This window comes from Manis pentadactyla, chromosome 11 (genome assembly GCF_030020395.1).
Source record: "Manis pentadactyla isolate mManPen7 chromosome 11, mManPen7.hap1, whole genome shotgun sequence".
Lineage (NCBI taxonomy): Eukaryota > Metazoa > Chordata > Mammalia > Pholidota > Manidae > Manis > Manis pentadactyla.
This window is the reverse complement of record NC_080029.1, coordinates 31,011,704-31,039,695: the sequence shown is the minus strand read 5'-3', so window position 1 is coordinate 31,039,695 and position 27,992 is coordinate 31,011,704. Positions and strand designations below refer to the sequence as shown.

At 46.2% G+C, this 27,992-nt stretch overlaps 1 protein-coding gene across 1 annotated transcript; it reads left to right on the top strand.

The window, feature by feature from the left end:
- The first annotated feature begins 61 nt into the window (after positions 1-61).
- Positions 62-27,992, top strand: TTC9 (tetratricopeptide repeat domain 9). Its single transcript, XM_036913333.2, has 3 exons — positions 62-652; positions 24,365-24,547; positions 26,382-27,992. Exons 1-3 carry the CDS (start codon positions 253-255, stop codon positions 26,459-26,461), a joined length of 663 nt encoding a protein of 220 aa, XP_036769228.2. The 5' UTR covers positions 62-252; the 3' UTR covers positions 26,462-27,992.

Sequence of the window (27,992 nt, the reverse complement as noted above, 5' to 3'; positions counted from 1 at the left end):
GCGGGAGCCGGGGAGGGAGGGAGGGAGGGAGGGAAGGAGGGGAAGGCACTCCGAGGAGGAGGAGGAGAGAACAGCCTCCAGCAGCCGCCGAGGAGAATGGCAGTGGGGGGCGGCAGACGGCCGCGGGGACTCACGGCCGCGGCCACGCTCGCCAGGCGCGGGGCAGGCGCCCGCCGCTTTTAAACCCGGAGGGCGCGGCGGCGGCGGCAGCGGGCGGATCGCGGCGCGCGCGGGGCGCCGGGCAGCGGCCGAATGGAGAGAAAGGGCTCGGCGGCCGGGGCCAAAGGGAACCCGAGCCCGCCCGCGGCCGGCGAGGCGCCGCGGCCGCCACTGTGCGTCCCGGGCGGCGGCGGAGGAGCCCCGGCGCGGGGCCCGGCTGGGGCGGCGGCCGAGCCAGCCGAGTTCATTCGGCGCGCGCACGAGTTCAAGAGCCAAGGGACGCAGTGCTACAAGGACAAGAAATTCCGCGAAGCCATCGGCAAATACCACCGGGCGTTGCTGGAGCTGAAGGGGCTGCTGCCGGCCCCCAGGGAACAGGAGCGGGACTCGGGCTCGGCCTCCCCGGCCGGGCCCCCCAACCCCGGCCGCCTCACGGAGGAGCAGACCCAGACGGTGGAAGCCATCGAGGTCGACTGCTACAACAGCCTGGCAGGTGAGCTGCGCGGCGCCGCGCGCCCGGCCCCTCCTCCCCCGCCCTCCCGGCCTCGCGCCCCGCGCGGGTCCCCGGGCCCGGGCTGGCGCCCCGGGTCCGAGCCGACCTCTGCGGCGCGCGCGCGATGCGCTGCCCCGCTGGCACCGTGCTGCCCTGGGAAGGAGAGCTGGGAGGGGGGCGCTTTGGGAAAAGTGTGACTTTCAGGATTCTCCCTTCCAAAACTCGTTGTCATCCCTCTTCCTTTCCCCCGCATCATCGTAAATCTCAACTAAAAATAACTGGACAGGCAGCAGGAATCCAGGTGGCCCGGTGGCGGCCGCTGTTGCTACTGCTCCCCAGTGGACCTGGGTCCAAATGCGGGAAGTAGCTCCCAAGGTGGACCGCCCGCACCCACCGCCTGACCGGTGGCTGCCCTGCTCAGGCATCCTGGGCGCCAGAGCTCGCCTTCACCTTCCTCGTAATTGACAGCACGCATCGCTCTGGGTAGGTCCTTCCTCAAGTTCCTTCGGCTTCCTTAGCAAAGGGCAGTTTGCCACGATGCCTTCAGCATCTTCGGTAAAATGGGTTCCAGAATGCCCCTTTCTTCCCTCCGAGCTCGGCTTGGGGCCCCCGGTTGCCAAGTGAAAAGAGCGATCTCCAAGGGAAGCCAGTGCCTGGCTGGGCTTGAGCTGTGCAACATTCTCGCTCTGCGCCGGGAGCCCTGCTCCTGAGGACGGCGGGCTGCTAGGCAAGAGGAGGAAGGGGGCCCTTCGGTTGGGATGAGCCGGTGAGATACATATTCCAGAGTTCACTTTGGGGATTTAGGTCAAAGTCAGGCATTAAAAGAATTTAACTTCGGCACAGGAAATTCTAAAGTCACCTAAAAAGCAAAAGTCTGTTTTTTTCCAGGGCTTTCCTGTGATAAGGTGGGAGATGTTGGCAGAGCCAATGGTCTTTATTTGAAAAGCATTGTCTCCTCTGTCACCCCATTTGGTGTGATTTCGACATGGTTCTGTTCCTCTGACCAAATAAAAGATCATTATTTCTAGTCCTTACCCTTGAAGTTGCCTAAATTAGCTATGGACAGTTGGAGCGGAACAGTGAAAGGAGAGTGACTGCTTGTGTCTGGTGATGGTGGGTGTGTCTGGGGCCCAGGCAATTGGGAATGAAGAAAAATATGGATAGTTCTGCTCTTGTCCCTTTGAGATACCTAGTGCCAGCCTGCCTCTGCCTTTCCATCACGCCATGTCCAGTATCATCTTAAGTCAGGCAAAACCCAGGCACTTTATAAATAGCAGTGTACAAACTTAAAGGATTAATAGTAACAGCAGCAGCTGTGAAAAAAAAAGGAGGAACTGGAAGCAGTACTAGTAATAAGGGCAGCAGTTAAAGTAGTAGATGGATTTCAATCCATCACCAGGTACAGCCTGATTCCCTGTATTTCCTGTAAGGCTCTGGCATACTTGCTACTGCATGATGAATAGTTAAAAGGCAGAGTGGCCATGGGTGGAGGAAGAGGATCACTAATGCAGTGATTTCGGAGAGGTAATGGAGTCTTGCATTTAGTATTGTCCCTGGGCTTCCTAGGGTTGCCCCTCACCCCATGCTTTTGGCTGCTGGCCTGTGGCTAGCACTACCTGTCTTCTATGCCAGCAGTGGTTACATTTCCATGGTGAAACCAAAGATGTGCCCTTGGTCAGGCCAGCCCAGTCAGGGCGGGGCTAAGATCGAGACAGCGCCTCCACACCCCATGCACTTTGGAAAACTTCACTGGGGAGAGGATGGAGAGTAGCAGCAGACTTTCTCCCTCTGCTGCCTTCTCCAGTGCTCACCCCTTATTAATAATCCACTGTGTGCACTGAGCTAGGCACTCTTCATACATTATCTTTTTTAATCTCTAAAACAATTTGATAAGAGAAATATGACCATTAGTGTTGCAGAGAAACCCTGAGGTTCCAGAGCCTGATCAACTTCAAAATCCACATTATCATCACACCTTGATGCACAAAGTCCGTGTCCTCTAGGCCTCTGTATCTCTTGAGTTCAGTCTCAGGTGATCTCCAGGGCCCTGCACTTGGAAAATTCTCTTGGGAGTTCTCAGTCCTGGTAACTGAGAAAGAAATATGGTACCTTGACTCAAGACTGTGCTAGGGCTATTTCCAAATATTGTCGAGTTTCACATAAAAAAAGAGAGAGTAATTACAAACTGAGCAGTCTTGTCAAAGCCAAAATCTGTATCCTGTATAGAAAATTCATGTGGGAGAAGGGATCCACATAGAACTGACCTAGAGAAGAAATATAAGCCTGATGTTGATTTCCTTTGGGACAATGCATAAAATCGGTTACTACCATCTCAGAAATCTTAGCTAGTAGTGAAGTGTCCTCTCATGTTGGTTTACAAAAGTAATACATATTTGTAAAATGTATTTTCTTTTAGAAAATATCAAAATGTTTAAAGAAGAAAATACAAAATTACCTTTAATCCCACCACCTAAAGAAACCCATTGTGATATATTTCCTTCCTATATTTTTTTCTGTACATAAATGTAAACTATTTACAAAACTAAGGACCTCCTGTATCCTGCTTTTATTCCTACTTACCATTATGTCAGAAGCATTTTTACATTTCATTCAAATATTTTTGTGAAGATTATTTAAAATGGCAACATAAAATCTTTAAATGTGTGTTTATAATTGTCATTTGATGGAAAGGGAAGGAAAAGATGCTCACTGTTGTTGTTGTTAGAGCCAAGACAGTGAAGCATGGCCCATAAGATATTCTTTCCCCCTTGTGCCTGCTAAAAGGAGGGAGCCAGCAACTCCAAGTTCATTCTGGCAAGAAGGCAACTGACCGGTGGGCTGCAGGAGCTCATTAGCTCCAAGTGGGGAGAGTCTGAGGATGCTCATTTTCTCAGTGATCTGCCTTTCTACTCAGCTGTGCCTAGAGGGAAAAGGTTTGGGGTTTAGGAGGAACTTGGATAGCCCAGAAGTACCTAGAGGATTAGGCTGTGTTGCTAAGGGCATCTCAGCAGCAAACAAAAGGCTGTTGTGAGGCTTCAGGAGGAAACCTAGGCTCAGTGGACCCTTGTACTCTGTATGGAAGGCTGCTGCAGCCCCCACTCTGCAAGGGGGCAGCTCGAATGTGCTAAGAGATGTTAGTCTAAAAATTCATTTGGATGATTGGAGGGGATCACTTGAAGAGTGTGCAGGCAGTTACCAAAATGCCCATGGTTATGTTCTCTTCTAGCTGGGAGCTCCTTCTGATTAGGAGGGATTTTGCTAGTGGTACCAGACCCCCATACTTGTCTTAATCTCTAAGTAATTGCATGGCTTATTCTCTAAGAAATGCAAGGAAGACATGGGAAGCATCCTGTTCCTTCAGAATTTCTAATGACTTTGATATAATGATTAGAAAAGACCTGTTTTGGATGATGTAGGAATCTAATCCTTTCAAAGGCTGCAAAGGAAGCATGTATTGGCCTGTAGATCAACTCCTGTTGACCTTGAAAAGACACAGGACTCCCCTGGGGCCTTGGAATAGTCTGTTCAGAACCTCTTGAAGCACAGAGCCTTTTACTCTGCATCTGTTCCTGTGGGGCTCTGGCAGCCCGAGCTGGGGTGTGATCAAAAGACCGCACCACATAATGACTTTGTTGGTGTTTTCAAATGATGTTCTGAGACTCAAATGCCAGCAGTAGAGAGGGGTGCTGACAGGCCATGGTATTGTACCTGAAGGCTAGATGAGAGTCATCCTATGGCCCTATCCCTGGCATACTCTGAATTTGGAAAAGCTCCTACCATGTAATTTTACCTCTGTTTTCCCATCCATTTGAGGAGGTTTTTTGTGGTTTTTTTTTCCTAACCAAAGGGGCAGATAATATCCATTGATCCTAATTGAAGCCCCAGGACAAGGACATGACATGGCCTAGAGAAGTCACCCTGGGAAGAGGCCTGAGGTAGAAACCAGCTTTGTACCAGTTCTTGTGAATGGGTGTTGAAGCCATAGGGCCAGGGCCAGCCACATGATTTGTGGTGCCCAGTGCAAAAGGAGTATGTGGGGCTCCTGGTTCAAAAAGCAAGGGAGAAGTGTCATGAGACTCAAAGAGAGTTTTCCCCCCTCTTTTATGGTCTCTCTCCTTGACATGGTGCTGTTATTTGCTATTTAATGTCATTACAAGAAAGTTAAAATTTTTAATTATTGGCATGAATTTTACTGTTCATTCATCTTTGTATTTAGTGCAATGCCAGTTTTAAATGGAAATATAAGAATAGTTGTATGCAAAATCATATAAATTACACATTTCACGTTTTGTAGCTTATATGTGCATATGTAGTTTATTCTTACTAGAACCGTGAAAATGCTGACAAAATGAACTCAACTGTTCTTATTTCACTTCATTATATGCATACTTTATATGTGCATTTTCTACCAAGCTTGGCTTTCTGATGAGTAAGGAAAGGAAAAGGAACTTTTCCTGACTCTTACCCTACTCTTTCCTTCTCTGTCATCATTTTCAGCATAAGTGGTTGTCTATTAAAGGAAGTAACACAAGTAAGAAAGGATATGATGGGGCTTTCAGTCATTTGTATTTCTTAGAACACTACTGGTTTCTTTCTGCATTTGAAGCAATTTCTGGGTTGAATGGAAAGCATGGCCTCTTGGCGCAGTCAGCATGTCTTCTTCCTTAGTTATAGATCAAACTTTCTTACCTTGTACTCGAGTTGGGTCTTGCTGAACTCTCATGTATTGTAGATGCACTGGAATTCTGTGCTCATGGGGCATCATGAATGCATTATGCAAGGGGGGCTGCAAAGAATGGTTGTGCCTTTCTCCATTGTTCATGTACATGCTCCATTGTCCCACTTACAACTTTGAAGATAAAATTGTTAAGAATTTCAGGAAGACAACAGTGATAAACCCAATACAGGGCCCTTCTGAGCATGGGTCCTCTGTGACTGTGTAAGTTGCCCACCTTTGAAGCTGGCCCTCAGTGGGACACCAGAAGATGATTGGGAAGATACATCTAAGGTGGACAGAACTAGATATAGACTCTAAGGAAGATTCTAAGACAAAGGATACCCACTAGAAATTGGTGTGGAATCAGAGAACCAAGCATAAAAATAGATGAATTACAAACGCATACACTCAGTGGTTAAAAAGAAGGTTAGGAGCCAGAGGCAGTGGTAACCTGGTAGCCAGAAGATGAGTTTGCGGAGTAAGAATTGGTCAAAGGAGGGGAAAGAAGAGGGGCTTCACACTAAGATGCCCAGCCAAGATCCTGCCCTCTGGACGGGAAAGCTTGCCTGACCAAGCCATTGTGGACATGAGGCTGTTTCCTGGGCAGCACCTTGGCCCATAGATCTTAAGCCTGTAAATGTGTCTTCTAAGATCATCTTCCAAGAAAGGATATGAGAATTGAAACTTGTAGTATGCTTTCAAGGAAAGAATATTCTGAATGTAGACTTTGGGCTGAGTTTCTAAAGTGGATTCTGAAACTTCTTAGTTTACTTGCGAGGGAAATGAGTTGAGTGGCTCTTAGTCAGAAGCTCTTTAGAACATCTTGAAGTCAGAGTCCATCAGTCAAAATACATGGGAGGATATATTCCCAAGCAACAGGACTCAGCTGCAGTGTGGACAGGAAGGCCAAGATGCAGAGCAACCAAACGCTGCTTCCAGAGCTTTGCATGTTGTGAGTGACCTCCAGATGGGACATCCTGTTCTTCCAGCCTTTCCTTTACCAGCATGCTATGCTCACTCCAAACAGCTAGGATGAAAACCAAATATCTCAACCAACCAATCAGCAATTCCCTAATTCTCAGGTATTTGGCTTTGGGAGGTCAGATGGCCTTGTTGGAACAGAGTTTTCCATTTTCACTGAGTACACACATTTTTCATATTAGCAATGAAATGATGCCATGTCTGGTAGCATCTAAAACCTACAGTTCCCAAATGTTTTGAAAAGGAAACAGAAGGTGTAGTGCCAAGAGGATTGACTTGAACTAGAAGAATCCCAGGTTGAAGTATATCTTCCCTTCTCTTTCTGCCAAAGAACTTTAAAAGACCACTTAAATTACAGGCAAGGTTTAATAGAAGCTCATGAGGCAAAAAGCATGGGCCTTCACGGGGTTTCTGTGCGTAAAGAACAAAAGTGAGAAGTGGTGCTAAATGGCTAGCTCAAGAGTTATGTAAAATCAGAATTATGATTTCAGATTTGGATATGACCCCAAACTTTCACACAGGTGCATGAATTTCCTCGTCAACATTACCAACTTGTTATCCAGCCTGAACTTAGCTAGGCACTCCAATGACAGGGATTCTCACCTCAATCGGAAGTGACCCATTTAACAACCACCACCACAAAACAACTAACATAATAATAGTAACAAGAATGGCAGTAAAGAATACTGTAATGAGCCCAGTTCTAGGCACCCAGTAGAAGTTCCATGAATGTGTTTGAAATGAAAGAAAACTCTAATCCCAGCATATGTCTCATTTTAAGGATCCAGTAAATTCAATCATTTCATTAATATTAATTGAGTACCTAATGTGTGCTACACCCTAGGCTTGGGGGTTGGGTATACAAGAGTAAAGGTGAAGGACAAGGTCCCTGCGTGTAATGAACTTACATATATATATATATATATATATATATATATAATTTCATTTCATCTATCTACAAATTTTTGAGAGCGAAACTCGAGTTTGAAACAGTTAAGTCACTTGCCCACAGTGATGTGGTAGTACGTGGCAAACTGGGATTTCTCACCTGCCAGATCTGTAATTCCAAAGCTTTCAGTCCCAGCCATTCACCCTACAGCCCCCATCTTCAGGAGTTTCTTCCTTAAGCACTAAATTGTGCCTCCTTGAAATTTCTATTGATCCCTATTCTCTCTACCTTTTGAAGCAACAGAGAATATATCTCATCACTGCAATAAGGACAAGCCTTGGCATTCTTAGGGCAACTCGCTTGCCCATCCTCCAGTCTAGTCCTCTGTAGGTTGAATATCCTTTTACTGTTTGTGCCTTGTGTGGTTAGGACTCCCATTCTATGTCCATCCTGAGTAGGTAAGAGGAAAGCGTCCTGCATTCTGTAACCAGGTCATAGTTTCCCTAGGTAAGGTGACCTGGATTTGTGCGGACAGAGAGGTGTGAGGAGCTGGTGAGTCATAATTTCTGATGTGCCTGGAGGCTGCAAAAGCCCCACCTATACTTCCTCTTTTCTATCCCCCTTGCTCCAGAGTATGTGAATTCCCCAGTTGAGAGGTCTTGGGAAATTTATGTGGAAATGTTAAGAACAGGAGTTCATTTTGGCCATTACTGTTGCAGGAACCACTTTGTGGCTACAATGAGGGGAAATGACCCACTAGAAGAATAACATTGGGAGTTGTCCAAATGCATTACTCCAGACCCAGTCAGTTTTAATTTCATGAGAGTGATGATACCATCATTTTAAAATACGTTTCAGTCTAAGTGCCCAATAAGGTTGGACATGGTATGGAATATTTGCTCTCCAAACATCCTGAAAAGTAACATTTATTTTTTTTGTTTGTGTTTTTATGACTGGCTGATACTAGGTTCTCACTCTGTGGGCAAAAACCTCTCTCAAGAAACAAAAACAAAAACGAAAACCCTAAACCCAGCACTGAACTGCTCAGCCAGCCCCGTGTCTAGTGGAACACTACTGAGGTACATTCGCATGACAGCTGGCAGCACATTCACTGCACTTGTGAAAATCTGGTTACAAGATCTCTGACCTGGAGTTTCCTCACTTATTAAGTGGGTTTGACTGCGCCAGCCTGACTCACAGGGTGAGGACAAGGAGCACGAAGATATGTATGTGAATGTATTTTATAAACAACAAAGTATTAGAAGAGTAATCATCTTAAGTGGATAGGGATATGCAGGAGAAAAAAAAGACATAAGAAGTAGGACCTACCCAAAAAAGGAAACTCTCAGCTAATTTTAACAATTTTAGAATAAAAGGGATACTTAGTGTCTACTAGGACAACTCTCTTGGTGCCTGGTTTCTGTATTAAATATCTATTGACTCTCCCATACTGTCTCAAACACACACAATAAAATGGTTCTCAAAAAAAAAGAATGCATCTAATGAAGAGAAGGCAATGAGTATATCCCCCAGAAGGCTAAGATATCCCCCATTGTCTTCAGACGGCCCGCCTTGAAGAATACAGCAGAAGCGTGATTTGGTGAGCAAGAACTTGAACTGCAGGTTCTCCCATGTGCTGGTGCCCTGGGTCCAGGGGTTTCACCTCTTGGGCTGTGGTTTTCTTGTTTATAAAAACTAGGGCTGGATTCCAAGATCTCTAAGGTGCTTTCCAGCTCCTAAAAGAAAAATTCTTCATGCCATTCTTTTGGCACTGTGTGGCCATTACACAGAATGGGGGTAGTTCTGTGTGTGCTGACCAGCCTCCAGTTTCTGTTATTACATCAACAGACAGAATACATAATTTATTTGATTCCCTTACATAAAAAAAAAAGATACAAAGTAGCATAAACATATATGCTGATACAGTATTTTCATTTAAGAACATTATCTGAAATAATACAATTGAAGCTGTTAATTTCCCATGAAAAAGGGACTGGGCAGAGGAATTGTAGAGAGAGACTTTCACATTTTTGGAATTATTAAGGCTATTGTTTTTAGATCATTTTAAGGTTCACAGCAAAACTGAGGGGAAGGTACAGAGATTTCCCATATATTTCGTGCCCCACACATGCACAGCCTCCCCCATTATCAACATCCTTCACCAGAGTGGGGCATTTGTTACAGTTGATGAACCTACATCTAATACATCATAATCACCCAAAGTCCGTAGTTATCCTTGGCATTCACTCTCGGGTTGTACATTCTGTTGGTTTCGACAAATACAGAATAACATATAGCCGCTATTATGGTATCACACGGTGTTTCCACTGCCCTGGAAATCCTCTGTGCTCTGCCTATTCATCTCTTACTCCCCGCCCCCACCCCTTGGCAAGCACTGATCTTTACTGTCTCCACAGTTTCACCTTTTCCAGAATGTCATAAAGTTGGAATCATACAGTATGAAGCCTTTTCACACTGGCTTCTTTCACTTAGTGTTACGGTTATTTAAGGACCACCTTAAAAAAGACCACCATGTCTTTTTTAACTTTTTATCTTAAATCTTTCTGTAGTGTTTGACTTTTCCAACTATATGCAATATTGCTTTTGTTTTATAAGAAAAATGATGACAGGATTATCTGTGTAGAGAAATTGTGGGTAGTTTTTCTTTTTTCTTTTTCTTTTCCTGAAGAAAACCTACCTTATAAACATAATCTTTATGAATATCATCTATGCCTTGTCTATCCTTGTCAAATTTGTCAAACGTAATTATCCCAAGCCCCAAACTTTCTCTTAATATTCCATAAAAGGACCCCTCACCCTTTCTGCAATGCCCATCACCCCAGTCCACACACAGGGCCAGATCCTGGCCACATGGTATCCCCTCATCAGAGATTCCCCTCTGGACTCAGTGGCACATTAGCGACACTTTGAATCTGCTGGTAAGGCGTGGATGAGTAGAGTCGGAGCTTGTGATATTAGCTGGTCATGAACATTAATGATGTGCCTCTGCTGGGAGGAAAGGATGATACGGGAAATCCTGGGAAATTCTGGCCATTGGCAGCTCAGACACAGCAGCCCGAGCATCAGAAGGAAACTCATTCATTGAACCTTTACTGCACACTTGCCATGGCTCTTCATGACCCAAATCTCAATCCTCTTAGCCTCCTCAAAACATGGCATTGGGGCAGGGAGAACCGGGACTCTAATCCACACTCTGCTGCCAACTTGCTCTGTCACTTGGGAGCCTCAGTTTCCCTATGTGTAAACAGTGGGGTTTGGTCAGATACCCTCCAAGCCTTCTTTTAGAAGTGTAGAACTGTCTAGGATTTTGAAGGCCCTCTACCCATTCCTCCCGCTTTGGCTTCTCTCTCTGAGAGCAGCTAGATTTAGGAAGAAAACAGGAAACAGGCTCTCTTTTATTCTAGTTTAATGGTGTGTGCTAACATATAACCATTAAAAGATCTCAACTAAGATTTCCAAGGCAACCTTTGTAAACTTGGGGGCAAACCAAAGTAAGGGATCTCACAGCTTCCCAGATGGTAGAGGAAGACAGAGGTTCTCTTCTAACCAGAGGTTGGAAACCTATATAAAATGTTATCTGGGCCCTGGAATCTAAATTGATGCCATTAAATATTACCTATTACTGCCCTAAATTCCCAGATTATTCCAAAATTCAGACTTCAATTCTAAGCAGGAGGTAATTAACCATTAGCAACGTGGCAATATGGGCAATATGAGGCTAGAAAGTCCTGGTGGCAAGAAGAAAAAAAAACACTTTTAAGAAACAGTCTTTCAGGGAAGAGTTGACTAAATTAAAGAGTCTCAGAGAGTTGCCACCCTTGGCCTAAAAGGCTGAAGATCCCTGAGGAGTGTGGGCCAGATACAACATTTTGGGATGTGATTCTGTGCCTACAGCTCACACTGAGTCAGAACTGAGCTTTTATTGAATGGACCTACACGCCCAGGTTGTGGAGGGCACTGGATCATTGGGAACTTGTGCAGACTCTTCCCTGATACCTATATAGGGAGAAGGGCTGTATCCCTGTGTGTGCTGTTGAGGATGGGGGCGAGGAAAGAGAACACAGAAGAACATGCAGCAGACCTAGACCCCAGAAAACCTGCAGGGCAATGTGGCCTAATGAAAAACAACTGTACTTAGCATAATAGGACCTGAATTTGAATCCTGCTTTCCCATTTGACTCTTCCATTAACCTTGGACAGGTCCAAAACAGTAGGAACTTCTCTTTCCATTACAGCATGGGAGTAAAAATATGTACCACACAGGATTGTGATGGTGATAGAAATTAAAAACATGCCCATAAGCCTAGTACAGTTCCTGGCACATAACAGGTGCTTAGTAAATGATGGTTCTGTATAAATCCAACCCCTATTCCAGGAGGTACTAAAGCAGGAAAGTATGTAAGAGGGGAGGAAGAAAGCATTCAGTAAAGGGGGCCAGAGGAGAATTTGGGGAGTGAGGGGGCAAACAAGAGGACCAAAGAGGGGTCAGGGGAAGTTTCTTCCCCCCGAGTAGCTGCAGGGCAGGGGAGGTGATGTGGGTGCTTCCTACATGGTGTGTTCCTGGATCCAGGAGGCTCAGTGAACAAGTAACCCTCCTGACTTCCTGTGAAGAGCACCTGGGCCCCAGCAGAACCAGGGGTCCTTAGGCCATGGGGTCTGTGCGTCCTTCCAGCTTCTCAGGATACTAGTCAGTCCAGCAACACTCAAAAGCTGCTGGGTTCTCAACAGATGTGGTGCAAGCAAATAAGCCTCAGTTAGACAGTGTCTGTTCTCTGCCACTTCCCATACTCTGCCCTAGAATTCTCTGACCCTTCCTTTGAGCTGAACTAGTGGCAAAAGAACCTCAGGCTCTCTCACAAGTCAGACCAGTTCAGAGTCTGAGAGCAGAGAATCAGGATTTGCCAGGAAGAGAAGATACACACTGTGATCAGTTGGTTCCCCCCTGGGGAGCTTAACAAGCAAGAAGGCTTAGTGGTGGGAAGGGGAAATGGAGGAAGGCCAGGCCTCTGTGAGAGGGACATGTCCAAGGAGAGGCGCACGGCTGGCAGCCTCATGCCTGCTCTGCCTGCCCTCTTGTGCCAGGCTGCCACCAGCTTACTGAGCTTCCTTCCTGGTGTCAGTCGAGGAGAGCTCCTGGCTTGACCGGGCATCCTGAGAGTACAAACGTGTCCCTTGGCCCTCCTTTTAATCCCCCCTTGCTGATGTGCCTCCACTGTAATGCCCAGCGGCCTCTCAATACCCTATGTCTGTCTCCCCATGGCAGTGCACCTGGAACAGGCTATGCTTTTTGCTCAGGAAACCCTTTAGAAGCCTTCTCCTCACCTCTCCTCACAGGTTCCACCCCTATTCTCTCTGAAGAGAAAATGGACAGAGGTGATTTTTTTCATAGCTTTCTAATTATGAAAGTAAAACAGCGTAAATACAGAAGATATTGAAAATAAAGTAAATTCAAAGAAGAAATGAAAATTCACTTGTCGTCGACTAACCCAAGATGCCAGCTCTTTCCTATCTGGGTTTATTTCCTTCCAGTCTCTCTTCTGTGAGTACATATGTGGATATGTAGAGCAAACATCAGCAAGCCCACTTCAAGCTCTACCTTTCTCCAGTCTATTTAGGGAAGAAGGAGTTTGTCTTGTACATGCTGGGGCCTCTGCTGGGAAACCCTGGTCTCCTTTCTTCCCTCTGCCCCCAGGATGCTGCTCACTCTACCTGGGTGTCAACCAGGGAACAGTTCTGCTCCCCCCCAACATTGCCTCCTCCCTTTCACATCCTACACTGCCAGCACATCTAGCTATACAGTCACACCAGATTTTACTAAACGTTATGGGATACAGAAGAAGCTTACATCTCAAAAATTGAATATTCAGAACTCTTTTCTCTAAAACTCATTTGGCCAACAAACAAACCCCTAGGAATATCTCATTGGCCACTTACCTTTTTTTGGCAAGTTCCAGCTGATCACACTTCTCAGACTCTTTTTTCCCCTCCAGCCCTTCCCCACTTCTTAGGTTCTCCCACTCTCAAATGCCTGTCATTTCAGACACAGAGCAGTTTGGCCTCTTCATCTACTTCCTTTGCCTCCAACTGATCTCAAAGCTTATTTTCTCCATTGAATAGTTAATAAAAGTATTCTTTAAAAAAAACAATTTCTTTCCTAAGAGGAACTCTGATGCCTGCTATTACAAATTTTTGAGCCTGAAACACACACACACACACACACACACACACACACACACACAATTTTTCATAAGTTTCAGGTCATACTACACAAACTTTTACAACCTTAACTTTTTCTACCAGTATTTTCCAAGGGGACATTTTTCAGTGTCATTATTTTCTACAACATGATTTAATGTATGTATAATGTCCCATTGTACCAATGTCCCATTATTTATTGAACCAATTGCCTACTGATGTATATTAAGCTATTTCCAACACAATGCTGCCACAGAGAGGCCACAGAACTGCTCTTTGTGCTGCACGTGTGCCTGGTAACTGACTCATCCCCAAACGTGTCTGGTTTTGTGGTGTTTGCACTGGTGTCGTGGAAGGATGTTGGGAGAGGTGACCCATCGTGGCTCAGAATTTCTGCCACTGGGCATGAAGTGCCCTTGGCCAGAGTCAACAAAGTAAAGATAATATCAGGCAGTGGGTTTCGTCTGTATATTTCTGGGTATATGCTCATCATCACATTTCACATGGCCCAGCTGGCTCCTCCAAAGTCCCACTTCCAACCCATGAAAGGGGTGTTAATGAAGATTCCAACAAATGATATTCCTGCCCTGCCTTCTTCCGACGACCCCTCCCTGTGGGTACCGCAGTGAGGTCGAGAGTGAGAGCTGGGGGCCATGGATGGGTAACTTGTAACTCTGGTGTTACGGCACCCGGGTCTATGCCTTCCCTCGTGAACAGTGGCATGTGACACACCAAAAGGCAGAGCAGACCTCAGGCTTTGACGCTGCAACTCCCCTGAGCAGATTCCCAGATCCCTTAAAGGGCTGTCAACAAAGCCTTTAGCTTAGAAGGTCTTTAGACTGGGTTTTCATCTTAGCTCTTTCACCTGCCACTTTGACATCTAAGTACCAGCCAAGAAAGGGTGAAAAAGAAGGATATAAACTCCTTGAAGATACTGTTGTCTTTTGATTGCTCTCCATTTGCCTTATGAAACTTGAGGCATAGGCCACGATTCTCCCTGTAAGTCAAGCGGCCTTATCAAGTCACTTCACTTCCTTGAGCCACAGCTTCTGGAAGCTAGAAAAATAATGCCTATTTCCCAAAGTCACTGTGAAGGTCAAGTGAGTTGTAAAACACTACACAAGTGTTAGGTTTTGCTTCTTACTGGGCATACAATATGTGCAAACCACTGTGATGTGGTTTTGTTGTGTGGAGATTTAAAGATGCCCTACAGATGCTTGTCAGAAGGGCAAAGAAAACATGTTTCATACATAACTGTGATGATGATGATGATGGGCATGGTCTGAGTACGCAGCTGTGAAAAATAATTTTCTTTGGAAAATTAAAGGGTCTGCCTAATGATCATACCTGTAGATCTGACTTCATTTTAAAAAGCCTACCCAACATGTTCTGTGAAAACATTAGCATTAGAGAGGAGCATGCTATAATTCACAGATATTAGAAAAATAACAATTTCTCAGCGAGTTAGAAATAGAAGGAAATTAGATCTTGATAAAGAAATGTATAAAAAACTAAAGCCCAGAGTCCTTCAGTAGGATCTGTGAATGGTATCAGTGTCAACATTATAGTCAATATATTGTACTATAGTTTGTCAAGATGTTACCACTGGGGGAAAACTGGGTAAAGGGTACAGGGGATCCTCTGTGTTATTTCTTACAACCACATGTGAATCTACAATTATCTCAATAAAAATTCCAATAAAAAAATAGTGTTGTAGGGGTAAGTTTTACAAGCACCAGCTAAGGCAGGGGTTGTTTCAAGAAGAAACCAGAGACGTGTCATGTTAGCCCTATTAGGATGACAGTAAACTCTCAGTGGAATTGGAGATGCTGGTGGTTTTAGAACTTAGAAAACAAAAAAGCCTTAATGGAAACTCTGCCCTTGTTTTTCTCCTTGAATGCAGAGCAACAAGTAGGCTAGAGGGTCCTGGAGAGTTACCCAGGATGATAAGTATACATATAAAGTGAGCACAGTCTGACAACATCAGAGTCTCACACTTATGCCTCACAAGAAGCAGAACTCATGCCTCAAGTCTGTCTAATGAAGAAAATGAGTTAAATTCATTCATTCATGATTCGTTATAAGCAGTTAAGCATCCAGGAGGACTGTGTGGGTAATGTTTATGAGCACAGGGCCAGATAGTGTAGGTTCAAATATTGGCCCCAATGCTTATTAGCTTTGTGACCTTGGTTGGGCAGGTGGCTGAACTTCCTTGATCCTCAGTTTCCCCAACTGGAAAATGGGCAAAATACTAGAACCTACCTTGAGGCTGTTGTCAAGATTAAATGAGTTAACGCTTAGAACATTGCCTGGCCTGCTCATGCTTATTACATTTACCTGATTATACTTTCTGGGAGGATACTTCCTGCTGGGGTGGGGCTGGGTTCTCCTGAGTTCATAATGAAGCATCTCAGCCTTCTGCCATGTCTCCCCATTCCCCTGGCCTGAGCTCCTGTAGTCCAGTGAGAAAACTAATCACTAAGAAGAGAAAAATCCAAAATCTCACAAGTTGACCATCTGTCTGAGAACAGTTGTTTGCCCACATACGCAGATTTCCCAGCTCTAGGACTTGGCCATCTGGGACCCATTTGCCCTTGTGGGTAATTCTGGAGTTCTCCATAGTTGTCCTGTGCTCTCCTGGTCTAACCAGCTGGGAGGTCCCTAATGAACATATATCCAACGTGCTCGAATAGATCCAATGGGAAGTACCAGCTCCAGAGGTGAGGAGGCCCACCTGCTGGGGACTTACTAAAATGTGGGTTACTGGGCTCCACCCTAGCCCTCTGGAGTCTGCAGCACTGGGCATGGGGTCTGAGAACCCCTACGTTAAAGAAGTTTCCATGAGTGATTTAATGGTAAACACTTGTCTGGGGTTCTCATCAGATGTCGGACTTTTGTCATCCTACCAACAAGCCTTCAAGGAAAAGATAAATAGTAACCATAATAATTTCATTTTACCCTGAGAGGGGTGAGGGGTTTTATTTAACCGAAGGACACTAAGCGAATGCCAGTGCTGGGGACATTGTCATGAGTCAACTAGCTCAGAAGCACTGAAACTGGCCAGCAACTCCTCCACTAAAAATACTTCCCTCTTCCCTCAGGCCCACTTGTGTCCTGAAGTCAGGAACCAGGCCTATTGACTTTCCTGCTACAGCTGGCTTTTAGAGCTCCTACCACTCCTGAATTACTAGACTCCAGATGAGTCCAGCGACTTTGGGTCCATCCCCACCCCATCCATAAAGCTGTCAGCCAGATACCAACTATGGAATCCATTCATCCATTCCTCTTGAGGGAAGGCGCTGTGAACAGGCCGCAGGCAGTACTAGTGCTTGCAGTGTGGGGGTGCAGAGGGATGGGAGGAGAACCAACTGTTGACTCAGAGGCTCTCTAATCTGTAAGTGAGAAGAAAACGGGCCCAGAACCCCACCCCATTCTTTTCCTCAAGCCCCTTTTTCTGCTTGCCAAGCTACATTTGTTACATTCTCTGCATATACTCACCCTTCCCCAATAGGGAAAACATACCTTTGAAAGGAAAACTGCTAAGTGAAACCATGCATCAAGCATAGTTTTGGGAAACATTTGGGACAAGTGTGCTTATATACTCCCTAGACCATGAAACCAAAATGAGAAATCCAAAACCAGAGTTGTTTTCAGAACTCTGATTGCAAGCATTTGTGTATACAGGAGGGAAAATCAGCACTTCCGTGGAGGGATGAAATTGGGTGGGTCACTGCAGTCCTGGGTGTGGACTGTCATTTCACTGTACATACTACATTCCCCATTGCTCTGTCAGAAATACTATCTAAATCACCCTCCAAAATATATCTGACCTAATCTTCAAAATTTGCTTTAAAGTAAGCTGTGTATGTGAGTGGGACTCAAAATGGAAAATTTATCTGATGAATGTACATGTTGCCAGGGAAACCATATTTGACAAATGGCTTCCTGAAGAACTAGCACTTATGAGAATTGGTTTTTGTGCCCAACACTGTGTGAGGCATATAACACACATTAATTATCTCATTTTATCATCACAAGAGTTCCCACAAAATAAGTATTATTTTCTCCATTTAACACAGGAGAAGAACAAGACCAGTGGAGATTAAGTCACATGCCCCAGGGCCTGGGCTGGTAGGTGGTAGAGCTTGGATTCCAGCCCCGGACCATCTCCAGACCCAGTATTGATGCTCAGCCAGAACACCCCAGAATTGGCCCAGTACTAAGTGCCTATTCAGTGTGGTTATGACCTATACCAGTTGTTAAATATTTTGAATGTCACCTTTGTCCAGATCTGAGCTCCTTCTACTTTATTACTACGCCATTGCCCCTTGAAATAAATTTGAAAACCTACCAAATAATTTTGTTAACTTTGGGGAAATTTCCCCCAGTAATGTGATAATAGACATTTCCTGGGCCCACTGCCACAGGAATGACCAGCCAAATGTATGAGTTTCCTAAGGTTGCTGAAATAAAGTACCACAAACTAGGTGGCTTAGAATAACAGAAATTTATTGTCACCCAGCTCTGGAGGCTTGGAGTCCAAGGTCAAGGTTGTTTCCTTCGGAGGCCTATGTGGGTCCTATGAATCTCCCCTAGCATCTGTAGCCTCAGCTGTTCCCTGGCTTGTAACGGCCATCTTCTCTGTGTCTCTTTACCTGACCTTTCCTCTGTGTGCGTCTGTCCCTGTGTCCAAATTTCTCCTCTTTATAAGAACACCAGCCATATTGAATTAGGGACTATCTAATGACCTCATTTTGACTTGATTACCTCTGTAAAGACCCTCTCTCCAAAGGGGATCATATTCTGAAGTCCTGAGGATTAGGACTCCAACACATCTTTTTGGGGGGACACAATTTAACCCACAGCAGTAAGGCAGCCTCATAGAATGGTTTGCTGCTCCTCACTCGTGGCCCCAGATGGGGCTTTCCTTCCCCTCATCCAGCCCATGCTTCCCTTCTGTTCAGCAGATAAGGGCAAACTATATTGAATCAACTGTAAGAAGAAAACCAATGGCTACTTGAACTTGTTCTTTCCCCTTTCAACCAGTTTCCCTTCATCTCATGCCAGTGAGTGGCATTCTGCCCAGGCAGTCACTCTGCCCTGTGTGCACCAGGAAAAACAAAAACAAAACAGGTGCACAAGCCAGGAGAAAATGTGACACATTCTAGCCTGAGGTCTCCGTGTGGTTGCTTTGGGGAACATCAAACATATGATTTCCAAACATATGATTTCACTCAGTGCATGAGTGCAATGGGGTTCTTAAGTTGCTGACTCTCTTTTTCCTACCACAGACCCAATTGTGGAGCTAAAAAAGCCTGGCAGCTCTTTTCATAAAAACACACCCTAACCAAGGTTGGCAGTGGAAGAGGAATCTCTATGTGGGAAGGATGGTTGTAGATGTACAGCCCAATTCTCACCCCCAAGTCTACAGTTCTCTTGTAAGTTGCACTGGTCACCACTACTGTCGCCATGTTAGGCCCAGGGAAGGCTGTTTCTCTTCTAGCACTTCTTCCCAAGCAGGAATAGATGCTTGTCTTAATTCTCCTCAGCTTGGCTGATGCCAGGCTGCATCATTTATTCAACTTGTCAGTGGGCTCAGAGACCAGAAGGTGGACATTTCTTTCCAAAGGGCTTCTAAATGAGGTTGTTTGGGAGGCCAGCCCCACTGTGAATGTGTCTCTCCACCCTGCACCCATTCTGCTCCCAAAAGACTGCATCTTTGAATCCAAAGGTGTACTTAGGGTCAAGACCATAGACGGGAGCAAGCTCCCTCTCCATCCAGCCTGAGACCTGCCTTGCCAGATCCACAGCCTCCTCTGCTGAGACTGACTGGCAAGCCCTTGCTCCCTTCAGGGAAGATCCTGCCCCAGGGCCCTGCCACATCAGAACATAATCCAATCTCTAGGTAGGTAGCAGAATTGCCTTACAGAAGCCCTTCTGATCATTGCCCTACCAGTTCTGATTGTAAGGTGCCTCACCACAAATAAGAGAGAATAGAATTCCTTTTGGAGAGGAACCAGTGAAACAATTTCATCCTTCTATCAAGTGATGGATGTTTGTATTCACAAGCTGGTAGATTAAAACAGATGGTAGAGATTATTCAGTGAAGTACAGGCCACATGTCTTACAGATAGGAAACCAAGGCTCAGAAAGAGAAAGTGAATTTCATATCATTGGCTAGTGGCAAAGGTGGGACTAGAATCCAGCCCTTCCAATTCACAGACCAGTACTCTTTAAAAATATTGATCCCTGATCTGTGGCATCTTGCTGCACTGATGGACAGTGACTGCATTGGGGTATGGGTGGGACTTGATAATATGGGTAAATGTAGTAACCACATTGTTTTTTCATGTGAAACCTTCATAAGAGTGTATATCAATCATACCTGAATAAAATATATATATATATATATTGATCCCTGCCCTAGAGCTGAGCACAGAGACTGTCATATTATAAACCTTTATTCAAATAAAGAATAGGACACAACAACATGGAAGAACACTCCTGAATCATCAGCGAGTTTGAAAGACAATCTGAGACCTCCTGGATGAGGGGATCCAACCACGTGAATGTAACAGCAGAGGGAAGGTATTTCAGAGGTTCCCTGATGCTGGTCAAGTCTATCTGTTAGGGGCCACTTAAATTGATTCCTTTCTCCTGCTGTTCTACCTCCACTTGAGTCAACCTAGTCACTATCATATTTCATCATCCAAATCCACTCTTGCCCTAAGAATAAAGTCCCAGATCCTCAACAGAGACCAGAAGGGCCTGGGAGTCTTGGTTTCATCTTTCTTCCAGCTTCCCTCCTTTCAGTCTCTGCTCCAGCCAGGCACAGCTTGAAGCTCCTCAAATAAGCCATTCTCTCCCCTTTGCCTCCTCTTCTCTCAACTCTGCCTAGAAAACTTTTTCTCCTTTCCAGCTAGGTCATTGGTTCTCAAAGAGAAGTGATTTTACCCTGCCATGGGACATTTGGCAATATCTAGAGACACTTCTTTAGGTTGTCATAACTGGCATCCAATGAGTAGAAGCCAGAGATATTGCTTAACATCCCACATGCACGGGACAGCCCCCCATGGCCAAAAATTATCCAACCTGAGATGTTTGCAGTGCTGAGGTTGAGAAAACTCAGTCTTTGGACCTCAGTTTAAATATCACTTCCTCCCATGATGTTTTATATTCGTTGAGGCCCTTCCCCCCTCAGTATACCCCCAATCTGCCTTCCCCACCAGCCCATGAGCTTTAGGATGGCATAGAGTGTCTGGTTCATCCCAGGACCCTGTATACGGTGCTCAGTGCAGTTAGGAGTTGCCTCTTTGACCCTGGAACACAGAGCAAGGTGCTTTACACATCTAGCAGGGGCCCTGGGGTTGCCAAGGGCTTCAGGTGCAGACCCACAGATACCCATGATCAAGAGCACAGCCTTGGGAGCCTGACAAAAGTGGGTGGGTGTCATCATTCTACTGCCTCCTAGTTGAACGACCTTCAGCAGATTACTTAATTTCTCTGGAACTAGGTTTCATCATCTGTAAACGCAGCATAAAAATAGAACCTGTTTCACAGAGCTGCTATGAAGATTAAATGTACATATAAGGTACTGAGTACCCCCTCTGATGTAGGGTAAAGGAGTAAGTGAAGGAAAAATGGGCAGTGGGGCAGTGGGACCTATTCGAAGTGTCCACTGAAGCCCCCAGCCCTGCATAGTGGGCATAGGGATGGAGCACCTGCAGACTGCTGGTCATCTTCTCCTGACATTCCTCAGTTCTAAACTGTGGGCTTACTGTCACGTGGGCTTGTTAAGTGAACCCCAAATAGCTCCCTACCCAAGGTAGGGAGGTTCTTAAAAACCACCTGTAGATAGGCTGAGGGCAGCTTTCCAGACTATTTCTTGCCCCCTTCACCCTGGGCCCCCTTAAGAGCTCTGGTCGGACACCCTGGTTTCTTATCAGGATTCTACCTCACCCAGGCTTTCAGGGCAGCAGCCCATTTGGACCTGAGCTAATTGTTGATTTCTCTGTGTTCCTGGACTCAGCCTCTGGTGCCATCAGGGGTCCCACACCCTGTAACCTGCCTGACCCCACCTCCCACCAGCTCTCGACCCTGGTCCACAGCCAGGTATCACAGTTCTCACCTAGATCTGCAGGGGAATCTGAAAGATTTTCACAGAATGAGTTCCAGAAATTGATTGCTGTCTTTCTTTTGCCCTGTGGGGAGGAGGAATCTTTACCATTTCCAGGACTCCTTGCTTCCTGCCCCACCCAATTTTTGATATTTCCATTTCCTAGACTGCTCAGGTCAGGAAACAAGTGTCTGTCTGAAGATGAAGGGCTAGATAGGAAGAGCCCGGGCAGAAAGGACATCAGACCATCAGACGGGGCATATGGAAGGAAGTCCTTTAGCTCTGGGAGCAGGTGCTGGAACAAGTCCCACGTGGGTAACAGCCCGTGAGGTTCCCACACAGGGACCTCTTCTCAGAACCCCTTGTCTGCAGAGCTGTGTAGGCACCAGGCAGACCCCAACATCATGGGGGTGAGGTGGGGAGAAGAGGGGCCTGAGACCCCACAGCTAAGGGAGGAGCGGGGAGGGCAGCTGGTGGCGCCAGCTCTGTGGATGAACCCATGGTGTGCCAGCAAACAGTGGTTCTCTGCGACAACGGCCGCCCACGCCCGGAGTTAGCAGCCTGTTGCTTCTGTCGACTTGCTTGGCTTTCTGCTTTGCAGCCGGTGAAACCTGATGGGTCACTTTCTACATCTGGGCTGCTTCACTTCCACTTCCTGGTTCTTCCACCTTCAACTTGGTTCACCTGCCACTCTTTTTTTGTCCAAAATGTTCAGCGAAAGGTCTGGTCTCTTAATCAGTAATTCTGATCCTTAATAACAATTATGTTATTTGAGGGATTACAACAGCTGGAAGATTAAAATCAGTGACTCGCCTCTGTCCCCAGGGTGGTTCTTCCAGTGTGGGAGAAACCTGAGCACAAAGGAGCAGTGCTCAGCCTCTGGCCTCAGCGCTCCCCGCCAGGCGGGGAGGCAGCAGGTTGCCTCCTAGGTCCCTGGTTTTATTTGTTTGGAAGCAGCAGACAGGTGCCTTTCTTCTCTCTTTCTCTCTCTTTCTGGTAACCCCTCTGACATGTCTAACACACTCTTTGCTCTTGGAGCCTACTAAATATCTGAGTGATTGACTGGAGGAGGAGGTAGCTCGCAGGTCCGGGATTCACGTGGGGCACGTGAGGCAACCGAGGCACAAGATTCCGGGAGTTGCCGCTCTTGCTGCTCATGTGAGCTTCTTTACCTGGGCCTGGGCCTGTGGCCGATCACTGGCGAAAGCTCCGAGGGGAGACGGTTTACTCCAGATAGCAGACTATGGAATAGGAAGGGGCCCCACCTATAGGCACCTGCCAGCCTTGGCTTCCTCTTGCCTGGGACACCCAGGCCTCTCGTGTCCAGAGTGTGCCCTGTATGAGGCTGGTCACTAGTCTGGCAGAAGGTCCCGGTTCCCAGGACCTGCAGAGACAAGTGTGTGTGAAAGAGAACTTGAAAAAAAGCCAGAGGCAGTTGTCACTGCAGGGGTGCAGGGCTGAAAAGAATTATAATTAATATTGAATGACACTTTGGTAGCCATTATGTGCCAAACCCTGGGTTAAATACTTTATGGTCATTGAACAACGCAATACAAACTTGGGCTCTGGACCAAGATAGTTTTAATTTAAATCTCAACCTTGCCTCTTTCATGTTGTGTAACCTTGGGAAATTACAACCTCTCTGGGCCTCAACCTCCTCATCTGTCAAATGGGAGTAATAATAGGACCAATCATAGTATTTCGAGCATTATATCAGGTAATACAAGTAAATACAAAAACATGTGTCAAGCACAAGGTAAGCACTCAGCGAGTATTAGCTATGGTTAATACTGTTACTGCTTCTTGTAACTTATTCCTGGGGCCACCACAACAAACGTCTCACAAACTGGTGGCATAAGCAAGAGAATCTATTGTCTCAAGGTTCTGGAAACTAAGAGTCCAAGATCTAGGCGTTGGCAGGGTGGCTTCCTCTTCGAGCTTCTCTCCTACCTCCTTGTGGCCTCAGGTGTTCATTGTCTGTAGATGGCTGTCTGCTCCCTGTGTCACTTCACATAGTCTTTTCTCTCTGTGTGTATGTCTCTGTGTCCAAACTTACCCTTTGTCTTAGTCCATCAGGGCTGCTGTAACAAAAACATCACAAACTAGCCAGCTCAAACAACAACCCCTTATCTCTCACAGTTGTGGAGGCTGGGAAGCCCAAGATCATGGTGTCAGCAGACTCGGTGTCTGGTGAGAGCCTGCTTCCTGGTCCGCCGGCAGCTGTCTTCTCGCTGTGTCCTCTCAGGGTGGAAGGGGCAAGGGAGATCTCTGGCATCTTTTTAATAAAAGCACTCTTCCCAGTCAGAAGGGCTCCACCCTCCTGACTGCTCTCCTCCCAGAGACCCCACCTCCAAATACCATCACACGGGGACTAGTTTTCAAAATACAAATTTTGTGGGGACACATTCAATCCATAGTGCACTTTTTATAAGTACGCCAGCCATACTGGATTAGACCCACTCACTGACCTAATTTTAACTTGATTACATTTATAAAGCCCTATTCCCAAAGAAGGTCACATTCCGAGTTCCTGGGTGGTGGGGCTCCAACAAAGCTTTTTGAAGGGACACAACCCATAACACAAGGTTGAGTAACCTATTCAAGGTCACACAGCTTATTGGTAATTAAAGTAGGTCCCAGAACACAGGATTATTTTAGGACAAATTCCACGGCTTTAATCCCAGTGTGAAGCCCCAACACTGCTAAACTTTCTCTGGATGGAGCAAAGAACCAGAGACACCCAGAGCCTGCTGCTGTTGTGTTGATGGCATTTCTCTCTCCCTTCCTCCACAGCCTGCCTGCTCCAGGCTGAGCTGGTAAATTATGAGCGAGTCAAGGAATATTGCCTCAAAGTCCTGAAGAAGGAAGGAGAGAACTTCAAGGCCCTTTACCGGTCAGGTGTGGCCTTCTACCACCTTGGGGACTATGACAAAGCGCTATATTACCTGAAAGAAGCAAGGACCCGACAACCAACAGGTAAGGCAGCCCCTGCCACTTTCTTCCTTCAGCCCCCTGCAGCCACTCCCGAGGCATCGGAATGAGGAAGAGAGCTCTCAATGCTGGCAGGGTCAGGTGGGGGCAGGAGTGGCAAAGCAGGGGTCAAATGTGTGGCAGGACCTGGAATGAAGAGAACACACATTTATGTCTTTGCCTGGGGTCTGGGTTCCAGAGAGCCTGGGCACCTTTTCCCTTCAAATAGAATATGCAATTCTTCATCTTCTCCAACCCAGAATCCAGCTCTCCTCCCTTATGCAATAAATACATATTGAATTCTTACTTTGTGTCAAGATTTGTGCTGGGCACCAGGGATGTAGATGAGAAGATATGGTCCCTTCTTGTGAGGAGCTCACAGTGTGGGTGGCAAGACAGAATACAAATAATTTTGGTGCTGAGCCCAGCATCTTCCAGGAAGCATGCTCTGACTTCCCCAGCCAGAAGTCAGGTGGAAGTTTTAATGGAAGAAGATGGACAGTAAACAAATGCATGATAGATAATGTAGTGTTTAGTAGTGGTAAGTGTTCTGAACAAAATAAAGCAGAGTAAAATCATCAAGAGAAAAGAGGGTGCTAGTTTAGACCAGGGGGTGGTAGTTAGACCTCTCTGACGTGGTAACATTTCAACAATGACATGATGTTGCCTTTGTTCATATGGCCAATTTTTTTAAATGCAGTTCTTCTGAGAAGCCTGAGAGCTTTAGGATCAATTTGCAAATATCCAAATAGATACATATGTATTTTTTTAAGAAGACCAATATTTTCAGGTGTTGTTGATCTGTTTTGTGTAGATTAATTGTGTTCCCTCACTATCCTGTAAGGAACTTGAATACTAAGAACTGGATCCATTCAACAGAATTTTCTTGAACACCTACCATATGCCAGCACTGTTTTGGATGTTGTGCCTGGCAGTCTTTGAATATTACATGACATTCATTTCTACTTCTGGAAGTAAACGTCTCAGGCAGCCCCATGACTCTTCGGCTCTGCTGTGTGCAGAGCTAAGCAGTTGTTCCCTGTCATGCCCTGGTCACTAATTTAAGGACTGGAATTGGGGGGGGAAATCCCCAGTTTTTGGTGAGGCAGCTGCCTGACCCTACTAATGAGGACAAAAGTAAGACAATGAAGCAAAGTCATTTAAAATTCTTCAACTAAAAAAATACATTCAACTAACATTTACTGCTCATTGGAGTGAGCACTTTTAGACTTACCTATTTTGGTCCTCATAACAGTTTTATGAGGAAGTTATTATGATCCCCAGGAGTGGCAGGCTTTGGAGACAGATGCCACTTACCATGTGTCTCTGTGGCCATCTTACTTAATGTCTTCAGAGCCCAGTTTTCCCTTTTGTCACAATGAGGATGATGATACATACCTTGCAGGACTGTAATGAGGGTTAGATGAGGTGAAGGTAAAAAACATGGAACAAGGTAAGCATTCAAAAGTGAAGGTTGTTTCTGGCAGACATGAGGCTCAGAGAAGTTGGTAATTTGCCTGAGGTTAATCTGCTAGCAGAGTCTCAACTAACCGTGCTGACTTGGGACCACTGGGCTAGAGTGCTGCATAGACATGAGGAGAGACTCCCCCTCCACCCTTCTCCTTTCTGTCTGTCCCCCAGGTAATGGTGACCGGTCCACATTTGCTAGGGGGAAGCCATGGAGGAGAGGGCTGACATCCTGGTTGCCCTCACTGCCACCACGGACTGTGGCTGAGTGGGTCGCACCTGTCCATGATCTGCAGACAAAGGCTTGGCCTGATTCTGTGCAGACCCAATAGTTTCACCAGGTGTCCCCTAAGGTGTGTTTCTCTCCTCACAGACACCAATGTGATTCGGTATATCCAGCTGACGGAGATGAAGCTCAGCAGATGCTCCCAGAGAGAGAAGGAGGCCGTATAAGAAGAACACCCTTCTAGGGCTGCGCTGCACCTGACCTGGCCCTTCGAGAAACCCTGGTGGAGAGCCCCCTGCAGGGTTCTTTCTCCCCTCTGGCTCTCCCTTCTTCCTCTTGCTGCCCCTCAACTCTTTTACCTGCTCCCCGTGTGAGAAGGAGACATGCAAATTTGGAATCTGGTGGGTTGCCCCGACAATGAGACATCCTCTTCACTAGTAGGGCAGCTACTGAGAGGGATCTAACTTGTTCAGAGACAGCTGGAGCGTACTCTCACAGGCCAGGAAAGCCGTTGCAGCTTTGACCTCACCCAGAGCTTCTGACAGAGGCAGAGCCTGGCAGGTGCACCATCCCAAAGGCAGCAGGCACAAAGCCCATGGGCTGGACCCCTCCACACCTTCCTGACAGATCAGAGCATCTCAAGGCAACTGTGGCAAATCCTGGGACGACACAAACACCAGGAGCAGTTGCTTAAGCCAACAGAGGGACCGTGGATTTGTATACACTGGATTTCCCCCTACTCCCCAGCCCCAGTACCTCAGCCGCTGCCTCCGTCCCTCACTTGCTGTCTTGGCTTGTGCTATCTTCACTCCCCCTCGGGGATCTGAGACTCTGCCAGGACTCACATGCCACTGAAGCCCACTCTCAGTGTCCTCTGGTGACCACACATACCATTCCCCCACACGCCCACCCAGCAGGCAGCTGTGACAGCAAAAGGGCAGGGCAAAGAGGGCCAAGGGTTGACCATATAGAGGATCGGCGAGGGAGAGATGACATCTAGGGGCAAGAGCATTGTATAGACTGGGGGGATTGAACTGTGGACTAATTAAGTGTAAATAAAAATTAATTAACAGGCAACAGTTCCTGTCATTTGTGTTGGAAGCAGCCCGCTCCCTCACTTTTACTTCCCACCCACCCCCACAACTCTCAGTCAGAGCTACTCAGAGCCAGGCAGGATGGGGCTTCCCCACAAGCAATGGGCCATTTGTCCAGCGGTTTACAATGTTGGCTGCCACCTTTGTGCTTTTAGAGTAGGCTGGGTCAGGGACCTGCCCAGAGGTTTGGCTTTGTGGGAACTTGTACAGCCCCCTTTGGATGGAATTATCTGGACTCAATATCTAGCACATAGAATGTGTTCAACAAATATTTGTTGAATGAATAAATTATGACTGCAGACTGGCTCTCCTGCCTTAAACTAATTTTTCCAGCCTAGTCTCCTGATATCTATGCTCTTTATGCTACACCATGTTGCTTCAGTCAAATAAGAAATGGCTTTTACTGAGGGCTTTTTGTTTCCTGTCATTGTGCAATTTGCTGTGGGACATAGGATGCAGTCCCGGTCTTCAAGGAGATGGAAGACTTGAAAAATACTCATATGAGATTATTACCAGTGACACCTGTAATGTATATGATGCTTTAAAATTTTCAAAGCACTTTCATGTATTTTTCATGTGATTAGTCAGAGATAATATTGTACAAATTAAAATATATACCGATGCAATAATGTTAATAGCATTTATTAAATGCACTATCCTCAGA